This window comes from Podarcis gaigeae (assembly GCF_964106915.1).
Source record: "Podarcis gaigeae genome assembly, chromosome: 4".
NCBI lineage: Eukaryota > Metazoa > Chordata > Lepidosauria > Squamata > Lacertidae > Podarcis > Podarcis gaigeae.
Window position 1 is genome coordinate 98,921,135 of NC_139677.1, and position 24,394 is coordinate 98,945,528.

General features: G+C 47.5%; 1 protein-coding gene across 15 annotated transcripts in view; it reads right to left on the minus strand.

Moving 5' to 3' along the window:
• EMSY (EMSY transcriptional repressor, BRCA2 interacting) overlaps nucleotides 1–24,246 on the minus strand; it is a 45,982-nt gene extending 21,736 nt beyond the window's left edge. For 7 of the 15 annotated variants that reach the window (XR_014563556.1, XR_014563557.1, XR_014563558.1 and 4 more), the window contains exons 1-13: nucleotides 24,096–24,246; nucleotides 16,210–16,318; nucleotides 14,764–14,863; nucleotides 13,325–13,399; nucleotides 11,710–11,891; nucleotides 10,087–10,239; nucleotides 8,334–8,593; nucleotides 6,787–7,081; nucleotides 3,961–4,266; nucleotides 3,495–3,644; nucleotides 2,365–2,538; nucleotides 1,067–1,102; nucleotides 367–503 (exon numbers count right to left, since the gene is read on the minus strand). Coding sequence is in view for 10 of the 15 variants with exons in the window: in XM_083736049.1 (XP_083592175.1) it covers nucleotides 367–503; nucleotides 1,067–1,102; nucleotides 2,365–2,538; nucleotides 3,495–3,644; nucleotides 3,961–4,266; nucleotides 6,787–7,081; nucleotides 8,334–8,593; nucleotides 10,087–10,239; nucleotides 11,710–11,891; nucleotides 13,325–13,399; nucleotides 14,764–14,863; nucleotides 16,210–16,279 (1,938 nt within the window). In the remaining 5 variants the exon portion in view is untranslated. Of the gene's footprint in view, nucleotides 1–366; nucleotides 504–1,066; nucleotides 1,103–2,364; nucleotides 2,539–3,494; nucleotides 3,645–3,960; nucleotides 4,267–6,786; nucleotides 7,082–8,333; nucleotides 8,594–10,086; nucleotides 10,240–11,709; nucleotides 11,892–13,324; nucleotides 13,400–14,763; nucleotides 14,864–16,209; nucleotides 16,319–17,716; nucleotides 17,847–24,095 lie in introns of all 15 variants that reach the window. The other 8 variants (XR_014563554.1, XR_014563555.1, XM_083736050.1 and 5 more) reach the window with 3 other exon arrangements.
• Nucleotides 24,247–24,394: the final 148 nt, after the last annotated feature.

Below are 24,394 nucleotides of genomic sequence, written 5' to 3' on the forward strand. Positions count from 1 at the left end.
ATTTATCTACTTGCACTTTGACGTGCTTTTGAACTGCTAGGTGGGCAGGAGCAGGGACCGGGCAATGGGAGCTCACCCCGTCGCGGGGATTCGAACTGCCGACCTTCTGATCGGCAAGTCCTAGGCTCTGTGGTTTAACCCACAGCGCCACCCGCGTCCCTACTGCATGCTTAGTGGAGAGCAAACTAAACACAAAACTTAAGGATGGACCATCTGCGTAGTACATTTGGTACCAGCTTGGCTGCAGGAGTTGCCAGAAGGAGGGTCTACTCTATAGCCTTTTCTTCTCCCAAAGGCCTCTTCCACAAGGCAGCGGGTATTGATGATGATGATGAAATAGCGATAATCACACTCCCTCTCTCTTACCCCCGCATTTAGCAACGTCGTGACCACGTTTTTGCCCGGAAGCCCTTGGATGGTGGTTCCTTTCCCCGTCGTCTTCTGCACGACTATCACGTTGGGCTTGGACGTCACGGGGATGGTTGTGATTTTGGTCGTAGTTCCTTGGTTGCCCAAGTGGGAGGGGAAATAGAAAGGAGGTTCGGTTAGAAGCAGCATTACTGCTGCGGTTCCCCCGTGGCATTACAATTTAAAACGGCCTCATCCAAGCACCATTTAGGGGGCACCAAGTACAAGAAAACACCAATGACACTCCCTTCTCTCTATTCCAGGCAGGGGGACCCATAACCACTTCCCCACTCCATGCAATGGAGGGAGCTAAGCTGGCCAGCAGTCACTGGGGAGCTATAGCTACAGGGGCTTCCAGAGCATGCACCAGAGAGCACAGGGACCCTGGGAAGGGGACAGTTTGCTAGGCCCGGGGCACAACCTCATATCAGGTCAGGTCCAAGTGGAAAAACTGACTGGCAAAGCTGTTTTTTACCTGCCAGAGCAGATCTCAGTTAAAAACAGGAGACTGTGTCGTCTCATGTGGCTTTGCAGCTTCTCATCGGTAAAACACCAGCAAAGTCACAGGGTGAGGGGTGCTGTGACGCATCATGGAGGGGGGTGGGGCGGGGCTGGGGAATCATGCAAAGGTTTCTAGAGCACTGCAAGTTTTGGGTACCTTTTTGTTGGAAATAGGTCTTCATCAAGGAGTTACCTTTCAAAAAAAGCGAAAATACAACAGTTTGGTCTACATGCAGTGGTATTTGCTCAGAACATTGCCAGCTTCCAGGGGGAGGGGGTGTTTGAATTAAAATACAAACAGACTAAAAATATGCCACTGTTACAGATCAGCATTCATTTGTCTTTTCGACAACAAAGAAATATGGAGTTTCCATGCGTGTGCCAGTGACTGCCGTTACTGCAAAGATTTATTGCTGATTTGCACAGGAAGCAGGGAAAGGCTTCCTCCATTTTTATTTTTTAAAAATGTATTTTGTTTTGCAACAAAAACAAGACAGCATATATCATCATAAATGTACGAGTAACATATAGTCAAGAGCATTGGTTAAGTCTCTGTCGTACTGTGATACATTTGCTCTTCTTTACTTATGACTGGAATTCTCCTTCTTTGTAAACAAAGACGACACTATAAACAATCGTATTTCAGAGTAGGTCACTTGCTGGCAGCGGTGGGCAGTTACATTCCTTTTGTGCTATGCATTTAATAAACGTGGCTTGCAGCTTTTCTTTGTCATTCTTAAACTGTTCCTTGTACTTCACCTATTGCATCAGTTTCCCCCTCAATGCAATGTTCAAGTTTGCTGGTACTATTCAGACAGCAAGTTGTCTCCTAAATCTTTCCACCTTCTAGCTATTGTCAAGCGTGCTGACGGTAAAAAAATTACTAAGTCCTTATTTGTAACATTGTGACTTCCCTCATCAAATCTGAGTAATAATAACCCCAGGATCTAGGATTTAGAGTTTTTAGGGGGTTTTGAATGTTTTATGTAGTTTTTCAATTTCATTGTTCTGCATGGGAAAATGACAATAAAGATATTGTATATCATATTGTATATTTAAGTCTAGTTTCTGACCAGTGACAAGTCCCATTTCCTAACAGATACTTTCCCTGGAATTCCTCTATCTTTCCCTCCTGGGACTATCTATCGATATCTATATAACTCTATCTTATGTGTTGAGGTGTGTGTGGTTTATTCACCTGTTTCTGTTTTGATTGCGTATTTTGTGTTTTTATATTGTAATTTTACCTTGTGAACTGCCCTGAGACCTGCGGGCATAGGGCAGCATATAAATATAATTCATCAATAATTATAATGATAATTCCTTCTTGCAGCCTCCTGCTGGAGCCCACTGTTCAAACATACAGCAGCAACACACAGAAAACCCAGCCGAAGCTCCACTGACTCCAACTGACCCATCTGGTCCCTGCGTTTGTCGAGACACAGGCCTACCTACCAGAAACGATATTGCTGCTGATTATCTTGCCTCCCAGCGTAGCAAGCGATTTGGGGACGACCGTGATGATGCTGCCGCTGGTGGTTTTGACGTAAGTGGCAGCGCCTGGCGTGCCAGTCATGCGTGTCCCAATGGACGGGCTGACCGTCGGACGAGTGTAGGTTGCCTGAGTTCCTGGTTCAAAGGGGGGAAGGGAAAGGAAGACAGCAGAGGCATCAGCGAGAGGAACCGACACCGTGAGCAGAGAATCGGAGCTCAGCCATTGTATGAGCCGCTGTTCAGAAAGTGGTGCCTGAGTTTCGATTCTTCTCCTCCCGCCGTCGCTTTCCCCTTGTGTGTTGTGCTTTTTAGACTGCAAGCCTGTGGGGAGTGACGGCTTTGTTTTGATTGTATGCAAGCTGCTCCGGGAGCCTTTTTTGGCTGAAGAGCAAGGGTACAGATGTTTTAAATGAACAGACACCAATGGGAGGTGAACACTGCCAAAACTGTGCACATGCACATAAGCACACACAAACCCCGGACAGGTGGCAAGCCTAAGGTCTCGGCGAGCCAGACATGGGATCGCAGCACTTCAATGTCCCTCTCCGCAAATGCTAAATCCCTGCACACAGAAAACCAGCATGCCAGGGAGAAGGCTAAAACTGTGCATGTTATATGCTCACGTTTATTCTGTGAACCGCCTTGAGAGCTGCGGGTATAGGGCGGTATATAAATTCAATTAATCATCATCCTCACCCCTTGCAAATTCTGCAAAAGTGGAGAGGTGTCTTGGCTGTTCCACTTTAACAGGACTGAATGCTTCTCAACACAAACACACAAGTCTTTGGAAATTGAAAATCAGCAGGTCAGGGAGAAGACTAGGTAGGAATCCTTGTCTCCGACATGTTAATTTGACGAAGTGTGGGCCCCACATCATAACGAAGAGAATGGAGTATTTTTTTAAATATTTTTTTTAGTACACAAACTTACTCGTATTCTCATGTAAGTAGGCTAAAAACGATTCAAATATGTCCAACAATCTGTACTGTACAATCATCTTCACTGTGCCCTAGGTACATCACCATTTAAGCTTATTTCCCAAGTTTAAAATGCTTTCCACCCTCTACAGAGCATAGGAAGGAATCACTCACCAGCAGGGGCTGTGACCAGTTTGGTTGTCATGATGGTCCCATTACTGCTCACCACCATAATAGGGGAATTGCTACTGCTGGGCAAAGTTGCTGTGACTGGCTTGGGGAGGATTTTGCTGGGCTGCACTTGCTGGGTGATTATTTTGACCCCTAGGAAAGAAAAGAGGCATCACGAGTGGGAGGTGGACGTAAGAAGCAAACATTAAAAAGGAAGGCCAGATAGCTACAGAAAGACTGTGTTTCCTGTTTGTGGCTTCTGTAGTGAATCTTGTACATAGCTCTCTCAATTTTTGGATTATTAATATGAGATTTAGAACGTAGAATGGTTTGGTAGCGTTTTGTGCGCCGCTTATGTGCTGCTTACTTTATACTGGTCTACTAGGAGAATTGGCAGCACAGGTTCATTGCCTCAATCCCTGACATGGTGGTAGTGGGTTAACGCCCGGAGCAACCCATTGATCGGTACCTGATTCCTGCTTGATCTGGATGGTGGGCTTGATGCCTGGCGGAAGGGGAGACTGCTGGGGGTGCAGGCCTGGCTGCTGCTGCTGCTGGGAAGGCTGTTGTTGCTGTTGCTGCTGCTGCGCGGCCACGGGGGAAGCCTGGGTTAGCTGCTGCTGCGGCTGGGCTTGCTGAAGCTGCTGCTTGGGAGACGGCTGTTGTTGCTGCTGCTGTTTAGGAAACGGTGTCAGGATCTGGGTCGGCGCCCCCACCAGGGTCTTGGGCGAAGGCAACCGGGCCGCTGCGACTTTGATGGCCGATGTGCAGACTCCTTGAAGAGAGGAGGAAGGCAAGCATTTGGTGCTTTGTCCTTTGTTTTGGATCATTACCAACCTCTGAGTCACAGCCAAGGCCCACTCCCACACTGACTTCACGTGACCCGAGTAATAATTATACAGTCATACCTCGGATTGGGTTAAATCTTTTTAGGTTGCGTCCTGCAGCAACCCGGAAGTAATGGAACAGGTTACTTCCGGGTTTTGCCGCTTGCGCATGCGCTCAAAATGACATCACGCGCATGCGCAGCAAATCGCGACCCACACAGATGTGGGTTGCGTTCTGCTCATGATGCAAACACGGCTCTGGAACGGATCCCATTTGCATCCAGAGGTACCACTGTAGTAGTAGTAGTAATAATAAAAATAATATATTATTTATACCCCGCCCACCTGGCTGGGTTTCCCCAGCCTCTCTGGGCAGCTCCCAACAGAATATTAAAAACACAATAGAACAGCAAACATTAAAGTCTTCCCGAAACAGGGCCGCCTTCAGATGCCTTCTAGAAGTCAGGTAGTTGTTTATTTCCTTGACATCTGATAAGAGGGCATTCCACAGGGCAGGTGCCACTACCAAGAAGGCCCTCTGCCTGGTTTCCTGTAACCTCACTTCTCGCAATGAGGGAACCGCCAGAAGGCCCTCAGAGCTGGACCTCAGTGTCCGGGCCAAACGATGGGAGTGGAGACATTCCTTCAGGTATACTGGGCCGAGGCTTCCCAAACTGCAGCCATTGAGTTTCATTCGCGTGGCCTGCGGCATGTCTGGGGGTTTGTGGCTGAAGACGTCCCACCCGTTGCATCCAGCACCCATTTATACAGGCAACCCCCCAATTTGCATGGGGATTACATTCCAGGTCACAGCATGCGATGGTAGAGCACGCATAAGCCAATTTTTTTCCCCATTCCCGGCCACTTCCAGGTTGTAGCGATGCACATGGAGGCGGTCGCATGTCGACTAGACGTATGTAACTGTCGTCGCCTACAGTTGCGTTTTCACCACTTCCTCTATTTCTTACGTTGTTGTTGTTTTTAACGTATTGCAGATTAGAATATGGAAGAAACAAAAGAAGTAATAAAAATGCAACTGGAAAGAATACAGCACCTAGCATGGCACTTGACCATTGCTGCAACAGCAGGAAGTCATGGGACATGCGCAGAGTGCAAATGAAGCAGTGCGCTGCCCCAGGATTTTTGCAGCACTGAAAGTGGGGTTGTCTCTAACTGCCCCATTACCAACAATAGTAAGTAGAACTCATCATACCCTGTTTCCCCAAAAATAAGACAGTGTCTTATATTAATTTTTGCTCCCAAAGATGCACTAGGTCTTATTTTCAGGGGATGTCTTATTTTTCCATGAAGAAGAATACGGTACACATTTATTGTCTAATTGTGAGTCAGCCAGACTCCATCAGGGCAGAGCAAGCAGCAGGCGGTAGCATGTCCTGGCGGCACCCCAAGCTCTTTGATTTAAAGAGACCTCGAACTGCCTGAACAGCTCTGGCTGCGCTGTGGCCAATCAGTGAGCTGCGTGGCGGCGCCCACCGCTATGGTCCAGAGGAGTTAGACGCCTTAAGGTGGTTTCGGGCGCCTTATATTCCTGGGAGGCCTTATGTTCAGAGAAGGCCTTATTATCGGGGAGGTCTTATTTTCGGGGGATGCCTTATATTACAGCGAGAGGCAAAACTGGAAGTAGATCTCATTTTCGGGGGATGTCTTACTGTATTTTTCGCTCCATAGGACGCACTTTTTCCCCTCCCAAAATTAAGGGGAAATATGTGTGTGTCCTATGGAGCGAATACAGGCTCCTTGGCTTCAGTGATAGCAACGCGAAGCCCCCAAAGCACAGAGGGAGCGCTCCCTCCACACTCCGGAGGCTATGCGTTGCTTTCGCTGAAGCCTAGAGAGTGAGAGGGGTCGGTGAGCACCTCTCTCGCTCTCCAGGCTTCAGGGATAGCCGTCTGAAGCCTTTGGAGCGCAGCGGGAACTCGCGTTGCACTCCAAAGGCTTCACAACCTTGCCGCTGCTCCCGGACCTGTTCTGGGGGCTGGGGTTGGGGGAAGCTCGGGCTTCCTCCGCCCCAGCACCATGGCTAAAAATGAAGCCATGACAGCGAGCGGGATCTATCCCGCTCGCTGTCTTGGCTTCTGCCAAAGCCACGCGCAGCCTCTCCTGGCTGGAGAGGTTGTGTGTGGCTAAAGAGGAAGCCAAGACAGCCAGCCGGATGGATCCCGCTTGCTGTCTTGGCTTGTTTGCTCAATGGGGCTGGGAGGGGGAAATAAGATTTTTTTTCTTGATCTCCCCCCCCCCAAAAAACTAGGTATGCCCTATGGTCCGGTGCGCCTTATGGAGCGAAAAATACGGTACTTTCGGGGAAAGACAGTAAGTGCAGCACACAAAGTAAGCCTGGAAGACCCTAATGGGATGTAGCACGCAGTTTTCAGCTGCACCTCTCTTTTCACCCAAGGCAGTGGGTGTTGCAATCTCAGAACCTTCCCCATGCAAAGCCAACGTCTCACCCTGTGCAACTGTGGACATAACCACGGAGGGCGTCGAGGAGACCACGGTGGTCACAGCGACCGTGCTGGGAGCGGAGGAAAGGGTGGAGCAGCCCCCGGTGGAGGCACTGGTAGAGGTGCTGGTGGAGCTGCTAACCAAAGAGGACTGGGAAGCGGTGATGACCACCGGCTGCTTCTGGGTGGTGGAGGCAATGACCGACGTCGGGACGAGCTTGGTGACGGCCGCATAGTTGTGAGACTTGGAGAGGATGTTGGGGACAAAGGTGGAGCTGGGAGACGTGGTGACTATGATCACCTGGAAAAGAGAGCACACAAAAAGGTTTCGATCATCGCCCCTTGTGCCGACAGCCCCTCGCTGCTCCCAAAAGGAACGTTTGTCCATTCGGAGTAAGGGTAACGCTGCCATCGCTCGCAACTGGCTTTGTGACAATAAATCATGTCGCCCAAACTGACTGGTTATTATTGCATTCGCTTATCAATATGCGATTGAATGACAACCTCCAAAACGTGGATGAGGGCTTGAGGTTCACTAAAACTTACTTACAGCCTGCCATTTCTCTTGGGAGCAGCTCTTGAGGTTGCATCCGCAGACAAGGCTATCTCATTTCCCTGCACAGCCACCCTATGAGACAGGCTGTTAGGGGAGTTGGCAGCCTGTGACTCTGCCCTATTTGTGGGACCAAACGTGTGCTGGTCCACAGGCAGCATCTTTTGAAATGTGGTGGATGGGGTTTTACTGAAGGGAGAAGACATCAGCACATAACAGAGGAACTCAGGGAGAAAAAACGACAGACAATTAAACAGAACTGGTGTTGCAGGGTGGTGTCAATAGCAGTTTCCAGTCTGTAGACTGGACTGAGCCTCTACCCCGGTTTCGGGGTGAAACAGCCTCCCCACATTTGTGAGCGTACTGCAATGCGAGTGGCAAACTTACTGGAGCTCCTCACACTTCTGATTGGCTGGCCCCCGCTATTCTTTCCCAGACTGGGAAAGCCAAAATGGTGACAGCAGGTAGCTCTGAAGAGTCATCTGTCAGAAATATATGCTCCTCAATTTCACAGTGGCTGGGACTGCACAGGGACTGTAGACCAGGCACCCCCAAACTCAGCCCTACAGATGTTTGGGGACTACAGTTCCCATCATCCCTGACCACTGGTCCTGTTAGCTAGGGATGATGGGAGTTGTAGTCCCCAAACATCTGGAGGGCAGAGTTGTTGTTGTTTTATTGGAAATTTCAACACAATGGTTTTATCAAAAATACATCATCCACATGATTATTATTTCCCTCCATTTCCCCCCCACCCCCCTCAACAAAAAAAACCCAACCTCCCACCCCACCCCCGGACTTCCCTCAGCTCCTTTCTCTGGTTTCTCAACACATATTTCTAGCTGCATGTTATAAAATTGTAAAGATCCTCAAGTTGTCTATCCATATATTACAATGAACAGTTTGTGAATGTTTATTGGAGGGCCGAGTTAGGGGGTGCCTGCTGTAGGCTAAGGAAACCTCTCGTTCTCAGCCGCACATACTGAACATCCCTACCCACCTTCTGGGTTGTGGTGTTGGTCGTCTGTGTCGACGGCTTCGTGAAGGTGATCTTCACAGGGGACATGTGGGGCGGCAAGGAGTTGGCTATGCTCTGCATGATGCTGTTCATCTTGGGGCTGCCGCTGACAGGCACCGTGATGGTCTTGGTGACCGGCGTGGCGGCCTTGGGGACCTCCTTCAGGAGGACTGGGGAGGAGCTGGAGGAGTTGGTGCGGCGCCGTTTGCGGGGCTTCTCGTCGTCATCTGAGCAGCTCACGCCTGCCAACGAGAGAGACGCCTCAGTCTGGTAGCACTGATGCACCCAGAGCCCTGCTCAAACCTCCCCAGCCCAAGCTGGCCTACATGCCAAGACACAACCTGTTCTGGAAGAAGTTCAAAGAATATCTCCAAAAACATTGTAAAATGTTTGAATGTTAAAATGATGTTGGGTATAAAGATAATATGGCATCAGTGACATAGTAAAAAGAAATATGCAAAAAAGTTTTAAGAAAAAAGGGCATGACCAGAGTAAAATTATGTCGAAGCTAAATAAATGAAATAAGGGAGAAAGGAAAACCGAAGACATAATAGGTTGAAATGTATAATACTAAATAAGATTGGAAAGAGGGTAAGGAATTGCCGAATTTGATTGTGTAAAGGGGAACACAGAAAAGGGAGATGTGAGGAAGTCAGGAAAGAGGGTTATGAAGATGGTTAGTAAAAAACTAGATTTTTATGTTTTTTCTGTTTGTTTTTTCTGTTATGCCTTTTATTGTGTTTAAATGTTTATGTTGAATACTTGTTTTATTATGCAAAATTTTAATAAATATTATATATAAATATATATATAAGACACAACCTGTTGACCACTGACCTCATCAACTGCTACTCTCTAGTGGGGAGGTGAGCTCTTAATATGTCACTATATTTGTATTTCCAGTTCGATTTGGTAAATCTCCCCTGGAAAGGCTAATGTTTGATGCAACCGGTCTGGGAAAATTAATGAGTAGACACCTACAATTGTTTCATCGGAACTGAGAGAAAATGGCGGCTGCCAGCAGCGAAAAGCCTTTTGGATGGATTTGGCAGAAATGCCAACAGTGTGAGGAGATGTTGCATGGACAGAGGGGTATCATACAATTAAATCCACACAGCTCGCTTGTGGAAACAACTCAGAGACAGCGAAAGAAGGAAAACGACAGAAAGAATTAAAGGAACAATTAGAAATGACTATTAAAAGCAGCAGAGATATGAGATGAGTCCCCCCGAACTCGAAGCATGGGAAGCCCTAGCAAAAAAAATTATAATTCGGCAGAATATTAGGATAATTTGAAATGTATATGTATAATTTGGAATATTTAATGTGATTTGATTGTTAAAATGGAAAACTCAATAAAAATTATTTTTTTAAAAAAACAAACCCTGCTACTCTCTAGGTGGTCATTTGGAGACACCCACACACTCCCAAGCTCCGGGGGCCTGGACTTTGGCTGCACCACTGACCAGGAGACTGACCAATGCTTACCAACCAGCATCTCTGAATCTACCCATTTACACAGCTCAAACTGCTGGCTGTTTCAAACACATTATTACATCCATCCATTCATTTTTGCCAAGCCCAAAGGGCAGCTACCAAGGTTTGCAGGACATTGTGAGCAGTGGTGGGGAAGGCCTGGCGTATGACATTCAAAATCAAAGAACCCCCAAGCCATGCTCAAGACCTCATCTGCCTCTGGAGGAGGCTGGCCCTCCTTTTCCTTGGTGTCACTTACTCTTGACGTAAACGGCGCTCCCACTTGGCAAGACGACGACGTTGGAAGCCGGGCTGGCGGGCCTGGGGGATTTCACGGTCGCGACGCTGCCGCTCGGGACTGGAGTGGACGTCGGGGTTGAGGTGGTGCTTGTGTAGGAATAGCAAACCACCACTGAAGAGAGTGAGAGAGAAGAATAGGATGATGCGTAAACCGAAGCGTTTTCCTCTGTCTACTTCATTCATCTCCAGCCTACACTCCAAGGGGCAAGAGGTGGAACACACAGTCTGCCTCCACAATAACCCTGTGAGGTATGTTAGGCTGAGAGGCAGTGACTGGCTCGAGGATACTGCCACCCGTCAGACGTCTTCTGGAGCAAGCACACAGTAAAGGGCCTGAGATGATGATCGCAGGGTCCAGGTTGGATCATATGGGGAGGCAGTCCTGAGCCGTTTACATATAGGTCAAAACTATCACTTCGAATTGGGCCCGGAAACTAATTGGCAGCCAGTGCAGTTGGGTTGAGGTTGGGGCCTTCTATACAAGTGGTAAGAGGGGCCCTGATATAGATGGCAAAGGTTTAAGGATCGAGAGTCCAGCTCCCATCAGCCCCACGGGAGGCAGTGATGGTTACGATGGCTTTAAAGGAGGATTAGACAAAATAATAATAATAATGATAATGATAATAATAATAATCATCATCATAATATATTATTTATACCCCGCCCATCTGGCTGGGTTTCCCCAGCCACTCTGGGCAGCTTCCAACTGAATATTAAAAACAATACAGCATCAAAAATTAAAAACTCCCCTAAACAGGGCCGCCTTCATTTGTCTTTTAAAAGTAAAATAGTTGTTTATTGCCTTGACATCTGCTGGGAGGGCGTTGCACAGGGCAGGCGCCACTACCAAGAAGGCCCTCTGCCTGGTTCCCTGTCACCTTACTTCTCGCAACGAGGGAACTGCCAGAAGGCCCTCGGAGCTGGACCTCAGTGTCCAGGCTGGATGATGGGGGTGGAGACGCTCCTTCAGGTATACAGGACTGAGGCCGCTTAGGGCTTTCAAGGTCAGCACCAACACTTTGAATTATGCTTGGAAACATACTGGGAGCCAATGAAGATCTTTCAGGACTGGTGTTATATGGTCTCGGGGGCCGCTCCCAGTCACCAGTACAGCTGCCGCATTCTGGATTAATTGCAGTTTCCGAGTCACCTTCAAAGGTAGCCCCACGTAGGCGCATTGCACTAGTCCAAGCGGGAGATAATAGAGCATGCACCACTCTGGCGAGACAAATTTCTGGAGGAGAGGGCTATTGATGGCTGCTGGACATGAGGGCTCTGCCCTGCCTCCACAAGCTGGAGGCAGCAATGCTTCTGAATGTCCAGTTGCTGGAACTTGTGGATTTCCCACAGGCATTTGTGAGAACAGGAAACCAAACGAGATGGGCCATTAGCTTGATCCAGAAGGCTTCTCTGATGTTCTCAGAGGCCATCATCAGGGTTGCTGGGACCTGTATCCCAGCAACAGCTTGAGGAAGTGAGGTTCCGCATCCCCGGTAGAAGGCCTAGGCACGGTGTCCCTTTCAAAGCATTAAGAGCATCCTTCTCCCATTCCCAATATCCGAAAGAGAGAAAGGCCACCTACCCTCACCTTCTTTGCTTCCTGTCTCTGCTGGGGAAGGGAGAGCTGCGTTGTGCTGGAGCGCCGCGTTGGCAACCGCGTTTGCCGTGACGGTGAAAGCGGTTTGGGGAACCAGCCGGGGCATCAGAGGGATGAGGCGGCGGCCTTCAATAGACCACTCAGAAGAGCTGTTGGGCCCGGACATACTAAGGAGAAACACGCAGGTCTGTAAACTGTCCGTTCCAAGTCATTCTCCCATTCCTAAATAGGTCTTTCAAAGCAGAAAATCTCTCTCCAGACAGGTGTCATGAACCTCCCCGAATCCACCGCCAGGTGGGGTGGACTGTAAATTCACCCAGAAATGGAAAACATCTAGCTACAGGGTAGAGCACACACTTTGTTGACAGTCCCAGATCCTAGAACCTTCTGCTGAAAATGGATCTCCATCATAGCTGTCAACGTTTTCCCTTTTTTAAGGGAAATTCCCTTATTCCGAATAAGATTCCTCGCAAGGAGAGGGAAATGTTGACAGCTATGATCTCCATTAGCAAGGCCTCTGACCGAAACCTTGGTGAGAGGTCAAAGTCTAATTTACTGGGTGAAAGAGACCAATGGGCTTATTCAGAATATGGTCATTTCATGGGATGGGAAGGGTCCATAGCTCAGCTGCAAGGCACCTGTTTTGCATGTGGAAGGTGCCTCACTTTTCCGGTTAAAAGGATCAGGTCACAGGTGCTGAGCGCTTTTTTTTATTTTTGAGATATTCCGAGAGGGAATTGATCAAGTCCAAATGTCCTGGGTCCTAGTCCATGTACTTCAGCGAATACACCATAGTTTAAAAGTGTACTGTTTAGCAGATTGCAAGTGTCAATTATCACAGGGCAAAATACACTGAAAAGAGACATCTAGAGATGTCCCTTTTGATTGCTGAATTGGGAGTAGGTTTGAAAGAACCAGAAGCAGTGTTCTTGCAGAAAAACTGGCCCATTGGAGTTAACCAGAGGTAGAGCCAAGCAAGGGTAATGCTAATGACAGTTCTCAATCATTTCACCTCTAAAAAAAGTCACCGCCTATCACTCAAACCTCATGCTGGAAGGACATACCTATATGAATTTAGCTTATGTTCCCACCCCTCCCAAAACCTGCTCCTGAGGTTCAGTTGGCTTTTACCAGGGGCCGACCGAGCCTTTAGTGTAGCAAGCCCTGGGTCTGCGAAACTCCTTGCCACTAGAGGTTCAGCAGGAACCATCCTTGCTCATTTTCAGACACCTTCTAAAAACTGTATTATTCAGATGGGCCTTTTGAACTGAAGATTCCTCGTCCACCAGCTCTCACAGGTGTGCCTGCTTTTTTAAAAAATTATAATACTGTTACACCTTGTGATATTTTATATGAAAACGTGGCTTATAAAAACAAACAAATAAAGCAACGGCATAGCAACTCATTCTTTCCAAATCCCAAATATGCAGTGTTATTTTTGTGATATTACCTGTTCATGCATGGCTGCAAGTTTAACTTCTGAAAACCAAAGGTGGTATTCTATTTGTTCATCTCAGACATTTGTATATCACTTAATCGTTTGCATTTCTTAATTAAAAAAAAAAAACTTAAAGGGATTATAATACGTCCCCCTCCTTACTTGTGAGCAATCGTCGTCAATCGCTCATCATTGACAGCCCTTCGAACTTCAGCTCGATGCCTTTCTGTTGAAATGCTGTTGAAAGACACCGAAGTGTTAGACACAGAGGTACAAGCCAGAAGGCTTTGAATGCCTTAAAAATCAAAGTGAAATGGATAGCTGTCAAAAGCAATGCTATAATGGAGCTTAATTAGCCTTGCCAGCAGAGACTGGTTCAACTGTCCAGACTTCAATGCGATATATATCGTCCCCCAATGCCCTTCTGTTTCGTCAGACAAACAAGCTTGTCTCTACACAAAAATAACGAGCGGAACAAACCTAACATTCAATAGCCCAGGGCACTTTGTGGCCAACTTGGAAGTCATCCTTAGCAAAAGAGGTTCCCTGAGATTGCTCAACTGGAGTTCTGAAAATGCATTTGAGTCTACGCATTTTGTGGACCTTTATCGAGACCGAGTTTTTATTCCCCATCTAGTCTTCTTGAGTACCATGTGGTCCCTTTCTCCTCAAATGGACTTCTGCAAGTTTCCATCGCCATCAACAACCAGCCATTGCCTTTGGGACGCATCAACAGCCAGACAGTGGATAGTATCCAGCGTAGTGCAAAATGCCGCATTCCGTCAATGTAAAGATTTCTGCTTGCACCCCCAAATCTGTTCTGGGGTTTCCGCCAACCCTCTGGAGCAGATCTGGAAAGGGCACATGGTGCACATGGGGAAAGGAGGGCGAGAAATTATCGCTGCAGAAGCATAAATCCTTGCACTGACAGAACCACTGGATACTGCTGACTGCGTTTGGGAAATAAATAGACACCATGGTTTGCCAAGGATTCACCATCCTTAACGGACACGGTCTTCCTTTATATTGTAACTGATGGTCATGTTTAATTTTCTCTAGGTCAGCAACAAAGACGGTACCCACTGGGAGCAGACAGCTGCATTTAACATCTTCTAAAAAGCATTTTGCCCTGAATTGGCTTTGTGCTGCACTGGTTGGTGTTTTCGTTTTTTCCTGTGGCGTGTTATTTTATGATGTTATTTTAATTGACCATTGTGCAAGCCACGCTATATATTACTTAAAGGGGAGGTTCTAAATTTAATAAAGAGAAGCTTTCATACGGCATACGGCAAGTCAGGCACTGTATCAATAAATAGGAAAGAAAAGAATAGCAGGGCCTTTTTGGTGATGGCGCTTGTTCTGCGGAATTCTCTGCTACCTTCTATTGAAAATAACAGCAATCCAGTGCAAACTAAGCTAGTCTGCCAGTCCGTTGGCTGTTAGATATATGTGCTTATTTTTTGGTGCTGTTCGTTGCAGCTTTTAAACTTGCATGAATTAATGGGTTTCAAGCATTTAAGGTTTGTAGTACTTTGTTGTATTGCAAGCCACTCCTTTGTGGGGTTGAATGGGCAGGGCACAAATGAGTATGTTCCATCTACCTAAGCACTTTGGAGAGTTCTCCAAGGATGTCTTTCTTTTCCTTTGTGAGATCCCCCTGAGCACGCAAGGCACTGATGACACCGGCATATGCCTCCAATTCTATAAAAGAAAGGAGAAAGATTAAAAGTGAACAATACATGGGAGGGGGGGAAAGAGATCAATAAAAAGATCACAGAATCATAGAGTTGTAAGGGACCTCAAAAGCCCTCTAGTCTAACCACGTGCGGGAAAATCTGCCTCTGCAACATCAGGGGGGAGCCTATGGCCCTCAAGGTATTGCCAGCCTATGATTCCCATTGCCTCTAACCACTGGTCATGCTGGTCGGGGATGAAGGAGTCCCCCAACATCTGCAGGGCCATAGGTTCACTACCAGCGATCTCCAGCATCCCTGATAAGTGGCTGTCCAACTTATGACAGGAAACCTTTAATGGAGGGAAAATACAGCAGTGGGAAAATTTCCACCACATGCTTACATACTGTCACTAACACAAAATAACAACCAAAAAGGAGACAATACTACTACTACTACTACTACTACTACTACTACTACTACTACTACTAATATATTATTTATACCCTGCCCATCTGGCTGGGTTTCCCCAGCCATTCTGGGCAGCTTCCAACAAAACACTAAAATACGATAACCTATTAAAAATTAAAAGCTTCCCTAAACAGGGCTGCCTTCAGATGTCTTCTAAAAGTTTGGTAGTTATTTTTCTCTTTGACATCTGGTGGGAGGGCATTCCACAGGGCGGGTGCCACTACCGAGAAGGCCCTCTGCCTGGTTCCCTGTAACTTGGCTTCTCGCAGGGAGGGAACTGCCAGAAGGCCCTCGGTGCTGGACTTCAGTGTCCGGGCAGAACAACAGGGGTGGAGACGCTCCTTCAGGTATACTGGACGGAGGCCATTTGGGGCTTTAAAGGTCAGCCCCAACACTCTGAATTGTGCTCGGAAATGTACAACAACCCTCAAACCTTTGCTGATTAACATAGTGTCAGCTAGCACAGGGAAAAGTCCCTGATGAGACAGAGACTTAACTACAGTAGTACTTCGGGTTAAGAACTTAATTTGTTCTGGAGGTCCGTTCTCAACCTGAAACTGTTCTTAACCTGAAGCACCACTTTAGCTTATGGGGCCTCCTGCTGCCGCTGTCACACAATTTCTGTTCTCATCCTGAAGCAAAGTTCTTAACTTGAGGCACTATTTCTGGGTTAGTGGAGTCTGTAACCTGAAGTGTCTGCAACTGGAGGTACCACTGTACTGACATCGATTCAGATGAAACACGTTTTTGGGGGTCCTCTAGCATTACCCTAGAAGGTCCCTTCATTCCTACAGTCCATCTTGGGGACCCAGATCTCATTCAGACATGTGTAGCCAGTGTCAGGTCGGTGTAAAGAAGACGACCCGTCCCCCCCCCCCCCAGCAAAGAACCCCGTAGGCATACCGAGTTTGCGAAGGATCCTTTTGCATTCATCCCTGCTGAGATCCAGCAGGGTCGGCCACAACACAGGCATTGTTCCCCGGTCGGTTTGCTCCCACGGAGCTCAGCCTCCCTGCAAATGGACACAAATCAAATGAAGAGAAAAGCAGGCTGATGTTGCAGGCTTCCAAACGCTAACCCACCAAAGCAATACCAGGCGCCTGTGCCACTTAGAGGGGGGACCAAAGTTTGAAGAATTTAACAGTGGTTTAAAAAGTCCCTGGTGCACAAAGGTAAAGGGGTCTCTCTGCCTCGCTTTCCCCAAGGGCATGTTGGGACCAGAAGGAAGTGGGCTGCAGAAATCTGGCCTGTGTAGACTCTCTGGGACTGTGGAACCACCTCAAAAGGGGTATGTTTCATCAAAACTTGAGTTAGAGAACACAGGAAGTTGGCCTTATACTGGGACAGACCATTCGTCCGCCTAGCTCAGTTACCAATATATAGACAACTGTGGCCAGGTTCTCTCTCTATCCAGGAATGGGCACAGACGTAAAGTAAGTCACTTTCATTATCCTCCAAACTGCAGATAGGAAGACAGAGGCAGAGATGCAGAGAGAAAGAGACAGAGCGAAATTGGCTTGACTAAAGCCGCCATGTGAATTCATGATAGAGGCAAGATCTGAATTGGGACTTCATCATTCATGGCTCAGTCTATGAGCCTCTATGCTACACCAGGTCACAAGCCAGGAAGGGGACTGGGGCACATGAGAGGAGGAAATCAAGTCAAAAGCTCAGGGCACAAATGGCTGCTACACCCACAAACCAAAATTGTGACCCGTCCTTTGTACAGTGGAGGCTTAGGTTGCGAACGTGATCCATGCGGGATGCACGTTTGCAACCTGCAGCGTTCGCGATCCATGGCTGTGCACATGCAGGTTGCGATTTGGCACTTCTGTGCATGCGCAAAGCACGATTTAGCGCTTCTGCGCATACGCGAAAGCCAAAACCCGGAAGTAACCCATTCCGATACTTCCGGGTTTCAGCGGTCTGCAACCCAAAAAAACGCAACCTGAAGCAGCTGTAACTCGAGGTATGACTGTACAGTACTGAGATTTCTCTGTTTGTGCAGTTTAAATGCTGTGCCTTCAACCTACGTTTATTTTCCCAAGGCAGCTAGCAGAGCAGTAAAAACAAGAAGCGTACTGTTTAAAATAAATAAATACGAAGCATTAAAAATTAATGCAGCAAATTAAAACAAACTAAAGAAAAAATAATGGATTTACCTAGAGCAGGAGGGCGGGATCGTTTGTCTCTTTACTTTAGAGCTTTTCATTGGGTTGGTTATATTATATATTATATTAGATTGCAAAGCCGGAATGGCAAATCAGTGGGCCTCAAACTTCCATCAGCCCCAGATCAGGAGGTGGTGATGATGGCAGTTGCAGTCCTGATTTGTTGTGCAGGGTCACGCGTCCCTAATTTACTTTCCTTTAATTCCCACACAGACACTTCATGTAGAAAATATATATACCATTGCTTCTTGTTCATGTACCATCATCATGCTTATTTCTGCTCAATCGGGGGCGGGAGGTCAGAAGGGTCAGATTGGAGCAGGAACAGCAGGGTGCATTCGTTTACCAGAAGTGAAAAACTGGGCTGCTCTGAAACACCAAAAGACTCAGTTCTAAACCAATTAAGAAATCAAATCCCCAAACAATCAATTATTTACAGCCAACAATGTTAAGCAAATAAAATACTGGTGCAAATGAGATGCAGGAGATTTAACAGCCCTTGCCTGCCTTTTATCTCAAAGCTCAGGGGGGTGGAGGGGGGAGAAAACTATAATTATAATATTTCTTAAGAGGAAATTAAAGGCATATATAACACGGAGAGAGAAAATGGAGGTGATGAGACTATTGCTGTTTTTGAAATGGTGCTCCAATGGTGCTTTAGGTTGGGTCAACCTAAAAGACCTGTTTTACATGGCACCAGACTCCCAAAGTGTTGTGGAAGCAAAGAGACCCATCTCATGTCCACTCATCTTTCATGGACCCCATAGACAGCAAAAGAAAAAGAAAAAAAAAACCCTCACAAAACTAGCCACTGGAGTACAGGAAGGAAATGCCAGCAACAGGACCGATGCTGAATGGTAAGAGCTGGAAAGGTCATCTAAGGCCATCTAGCCCAAAGCCCTGGATCACGGCAGAAGTCTGCAACTGCGGCATCCCTGGCAGATTGTCACCAACCTGCTGTCTGGTTCAAAACCGCAAGTGAAAAAGAGCCCATTGCCTCCTGAAGATGACCGTTCCACAGCTGAATAGTTCATACCATTAGCAGGTTCCCCCTAATGCTTAGCCAAAATCAGATTCCCTGCGATCTTCCACCCATTTGGTCTGGTCTGGAGCAACAAGTTTGCTCCGCCCTCTGCATGATGGTCCTCCAGGTAAGGACTTCTTGACCAGATCTCCCCTTAAACTTTTGTTCTCCAGATGAAAACCATGCCCAGCTCTTTCAACCGCTCCCCCTAGGACTTTGGCTTCCAGATACAGCAGCATCCTAGTCTCCCCCTATGGACAAGTTCCCTCCTAGCACGACTGTCTGCAGGACACACAACGACAGCAGGACTGTTGCCCTACCAAACTCTGAGAAAAGCCAATGCCAAGTGTCTCATGGCAGGGAAGGATCTGTTCATTAATTTTATTAAGACAGCAGACCCGAGGCAGCACACGAGATATAAAAATAGAATGCATCAATAGAGGCGAAATACAATACAAACACAGCTGAAAATCGGGCATTAGGGCGCAAGCCTGGGCACTGTGTTATGGAGGTCCTGGAGTGCCCAGATGACAGGGCACCCCTCTCGGGCTTGCTGATGTGGTCCAAAGGAAAGGCAAGCCATTCGTTAGGCACCAGCTTGGCAGCCGGGGTTGCCAGAAGGAGCACAAGTACCATCCTAGGGACTCCACTCCCAATTCGTGTAGGGTTTTTACTCCTTAGCCTTCTTCTCCTGAAGATATCCCGCAACACAGAAGAGGTTTAGGATCAGAGCTTTCCTTCCTTCTCCAAGATGGGCTCCCTTACCAGGAAGACAAGCCCCATCTGCCCCTCACTCCCCTCTACAGCAGGGGTTGTCAACCTGGTCCCTACCGCCCACTAGTGAGCATTTCAGGATTCTAGGTGGGCGGTAGGGGGTTCTACGACACAAGCTGAATCCTCCTTCCATCGAGCACTGGTGGGCGGAAAGGGAATTGAATTTTATTATTTCGGTCACAGACCAGTTCCAGCCCACATACAATATCAAGGAAGTCATAAAACATGATAGGGGTACATTTGAATTTGCAATTAGGTATACCAGGGACACTACAGATATAGCAACAGTTAAAAAAATATATAAATTAAAACTTAGTCACTAACATATAACCTAAAATTATCATTTAAGGCCTTAATCATTATGATAGCGTAGCTTGTTCCCTAAGTTTTATGGCATTCGCACAGAATTTGGCTACCCTTAACGTGATCTCAGGATCCTTGTCCTCTACCAGGGATTTTAGACATTGAAGTTCGGATTCATTTGGAGATTTTTGCATAGCAGGGGCAGACTCGTTCCACGTATGGTTTACCCTTGAATCTGCCCTGCAGTAAGGCAGATGGCAGCACGTTGAATCAAGCGAGGGTAAATGACCGCCTGTATTTAGGTATTTGTAATTTTGACAAATAATTTGCTGGGGTAAGCAAAGAAGACAAGCCCCATCTGCCCCTCACTTCCCTCTACAGAAGGGGTTGTCAACCTGGTCCCTACCGCCCACTAGTGGGCGTTTCAGGATCCTAGGTGGGCGGTAGGGGGTTCTACGGCACAAGCTGAATCCTCCTTCCATTGAGCACTGGTGAGCGGAATGGAAATTTTACCATCAAGACAGATGCATTAGTGGGCGGTAGGTATAAAAAGGTTGACTACCCCTGCTCTACAGAACATGCAGAAACTGCCTTCTGACAACTGGACCCATTACTGGCCTCGCCTGCTCGATCCGCCAGAGCCTGTCTCCACATGCAGGGGAAGTCCCCAACATACCGAGGGTTTGACACCCATCAGCTACCCTCACCTGGTTTAGCTGGTCAGTCAAATCTATTTACCATGGTGTGGCTGATGTCACATGCTAACAGCTTCTAAACGGCCTTGGTCCTGTATACCTGAAGAAGCGTCTCCACCCCCATCATCCAGCCCGGACATTGAGGTCCAGCACCAAGGGCTTTTTGGTGGTTCCCTCGCTGTGAGAAGTGAGGTTACAGGGAACCAGGCAGAGGGCCTTCTTGGTAGTGGCGCCTGCCCTGTGCAACGCCCTCCCAGCAAATGTCAAGGCAATAAACAACTATTTTGCTTTTAAAAGACAACTGAAGGCGGCGCTGTTTAGGGAAGTTTTTAATGTATGGTGCAGTATTGTTTTTAATATTCAGTTGGAAGCCGTTCAGAGTGGCTGGGGAAACCCAGCCAGATGGGAGGGGTATAAATAATAATAATAATAATAATAATAATAATAATAATAATAATTCTAAGAGCCACAGGTGGAGGCTGAGTGCAGGGTGGGGACCAAAGGTGGACAAGGCACCCCTGAAAAGCACAACATGTCCCCCACCAGAGATATTCCCCCTCCCCTAAAACCCCACACACCCTACCTTTTGATACTAACATAGTACTACAATCACAGTCCTCATTAAGCCACTGCAAACCTGGCTGGGGCCCTCCTCCACATAGCGATGGGCGGTAGGGGTTAATGGTTAGTTCAGCCTTAATAGCCCCCTGGAGCTATCTAAACAGCATATCCACACCCACACACTGGCAGCAAGGCCCTCAGGTGACGGATAAACCTTCTGGATTTGGCAGCGCAAAAACAGTTACCACCGATCTAAGGATTTTGATTTTAAAACAGATCAGCTACATCTTAACTAGTTGAGCAATTAAACTTGAATACATTTGCCTGTTACCAAAACCTTCTTTATGACACGTGGAAGGAAGAGATGACTTAATGAACAAGACGCTACTTGTGCAGAGAAGAAAAGGTCAGCTTTCGTATTTGCCGTTTCTTCTTCCCATTTTTTTTAAAGTAATAAACCAGAGCCAAAGCAAGTGTCAAAAATTACCGTATTTTTCCATGTATAAGACACCCCCATGTATAAGACTCCAATTTAGGGACTCCAGTTTACGAAAATAGGGGGGAGATTGCCCCGTGTATAAGATGACAAACAGTTTTTCACATAATTTTAAAGTAAAAAAACATGGTTTTATACATGGAAAAGGACGGTAACTGTGTGTCCTTAATTCCAAGCCTCAAAGATTCCAGCTTACTTTCTCTGAATACCAATTAGTTAACAAACAGTGCAATTCTGTGCATATCAAACATTAAGCCCATCTGAGTTCAACGGGACTTACTCTCTGGTAAGTGTGGTCAGGATTGCAGCCTAATTAATACTTTTAATTGAAGGATCTCAGAAGAGTTTGCCACTCTTCCCCACCCCAAATTTATACATGTTTTGTTCAGGACAGAACCAGAAAACAAAGCAAAAAAACAACTTTGATGAGAAGAGGAAGAGGAACACACAAACTGTACATGCAGGACAGGAAATGTGCCATCTGATTGATGTTGCCGAACTACAACTTCCATCAGGCCCTGCCTGGAAGGTCAAGGGTCAGGAAAGATGGAAGCTGCAGGCCAATAACATCTGGAGGACCACAAGTTTTCCATCCTTGGCCTGATGGGTCCATCATGCTACGTAGGAACTGGCCGCTGGGGCATTAAAACTTGATGGCCATAAAAACTGACGCCCAAGATGGAAAATGAATCACTGAATTTGTGCGTGCACGCTGCTGATTTGTGCAGAACCAGATCCTATTTTACTTAAGAGTCAAATCAACCGAGAGCAAGACAACTTCCTCACAAGTAGGCAAACTCAAGGCTGCAGGCTTGGTGAGGAAAAGGGTTCAAAATGGGCTGCCACACTGAGAATGAATCTGCCAAAGCGGGGAAAAGGGGCATATTTCATTCGACAACAGACTAACTACCCACTACTATTTGCCATGGTGGACAATGAGGATTAAGGGGAGAAGGAAAGGGGCCAACAAAAGCAGACCCCAGAGAAGACAGGCCGGAAAAGGGGGCAGGGAGGAGGGGGTGCCACAGAGGAATATCCGGTGGGAAAGAAAGAAATGGGTCCACTTGGCAAGAACCCCTTGGAGGAAAGGAAAGAGAATCAGAGGCAGGAACAGAAAAAGCAGCTAAGCAAATCAATCAAACGGCGGGCAAGGAGGAGGGAGATGGGACACAGAAACGCTCTTTCTTTCTTTCCTGCTCTTAAAAACAAGATAAAAACCACAGAGATGAATTGGGGAAGAGGGAGGCAGGCATGCAAAGTAGCACCTACCAAGGAGTGCTAAACAAGGGGGGCAGTTATTTCCTTATTGCACCCCACACAAAGGTGTGTGTGAATGAATATATATATATATGGGAAGGGAAAGGGCTGGGGAAAAGGAATGCATGTGAAGATCATCAGATGGGGAGGCTGAAGAGGAGAAAGGCAGGGAGAAATGTAACAGTCACAGCTCCAAATCACTCCCCGCCACCCCGCTTTTTTTTTTTATGGGGAAGGGAGACACATGGGAAAGGAGAAATAATCCAAAATCAAGGAAGAGGAAAAGGAAGCTGGGAGGAAGGAAGAGCAAAGGTAGCAAGGGCCCAAATGCACATAAATTGAGAAGCAGGCACCAACCAATCAGCGGTGGAATCCGATGAGAGGCGACGCCAAACAACAATATACACAAATATTACATGATATGGAAAAGAAGGCGATTTGGGGAGGGAGAGACTTCGAGAGGTAGAGAATATCAGTCAAATCGAAACGGAGAAAGGAGGAGGGCAGATAGGAAAAATTACAGTTCTCAGTCTTTTTTGATTCTCCCCCGAAAGCAGAGGGTGAGAGGCAGGAGTGAGGAAATTACAGATAACCCACATATATTCTCTTCTGTGCCCCATTAGCACACCCACACCCCAAAAAATTCAAGGGGGAGGGGAAATGAAATAAAATATTAACGCAGCCAATCAGTGGGGGGGGGGGTGTAGTAGATAGAAGAGATGGAAAGGAAAGAGGGGTGATGGTGATTGTATCCCTATTTTCTCTTCTTCCCAAATATTGGGGGGGGGGGGGGTTTGAAGAGAGCCAGGCGGAAAAGGAGCAGTCCTATATAATTGAGGGTAATGAACTCCTTCGATGTAGGAAGGGAGCTCCATCCACCTGGAAACAGCGGGAGATGTAGATGCAAAAAGGTGGAAGGAAGGAAGGAAGGAAGGAAGGAAGGAAGGAAGGAGGCCATTATTTCTCCCACACACACAAAAAAGAGAGACGAGGGAAGGAGGGGGATGAAGTGAGGCTTGCAGAGGAGCCGCCACAACCAGTCCTGGAACTGAGGCAAATCAGCTCCCATTCAAACTGGGGGTGGAATGGAAGGAGGGAGGCGATCCTTTATTTCACACACAAGAAGGGAAAGCAAAGCTCCCTGAGATAACAGGGAGCTGCCTATTATCCCACTGGGGTTGGAGGGAAGGGAAAGGGCGACGAATAATAATAACAATAATTATAATTATTTTGTCTCCCACCACCCCGCCAGAAAAAAAGAGGAAGAGATGCTGTAAGCGAAAAATAGCTTTTCTCCTAAGTTTCCGCCAATAAAACTCAGAAACGTGAGGAGAGCCAAGCAGGGAAGGAGAGACCTGAGGAACTCCCTGCGACAGGCCTGCCCTTCCCCCCTTTCAAAGGAGGAGGAAGAGGAGGGTCTTGCTCTTCCTCCTCTTCTTCCTCGCTCTCTTCCCTCCCCCCCCCCTCAATTCCCACCTCCTCCTCTTCCTCCTCCCCGGGAGACCCACCTGCCGCTCCTCCCCCGGGGAAACCATGGGTCCTCCCGCGCCGCCCGAGCTCGGCGGGCACCTTCGGCGTCTGAGGCGGCGGGTTTGTTTGGCGTCGGCGCCAGCTGAAGGGAGCCAAGATGGCGGGCAGAAAAGGCCGCCGCGCGCAGGCGCGGGAAGCACGCGCAGAAGGGAGGGGTGGGGAAAGGAGGCCGGCGCCCGAGGCATTCTGGGGGGTGTAGTTTTCTCGAGCCTTGGCTTCGAACGCCGGCGGGTTGGAATCAATGAAGCGCTTCCGGCTCCCGAGCGCAGCGCTTTGG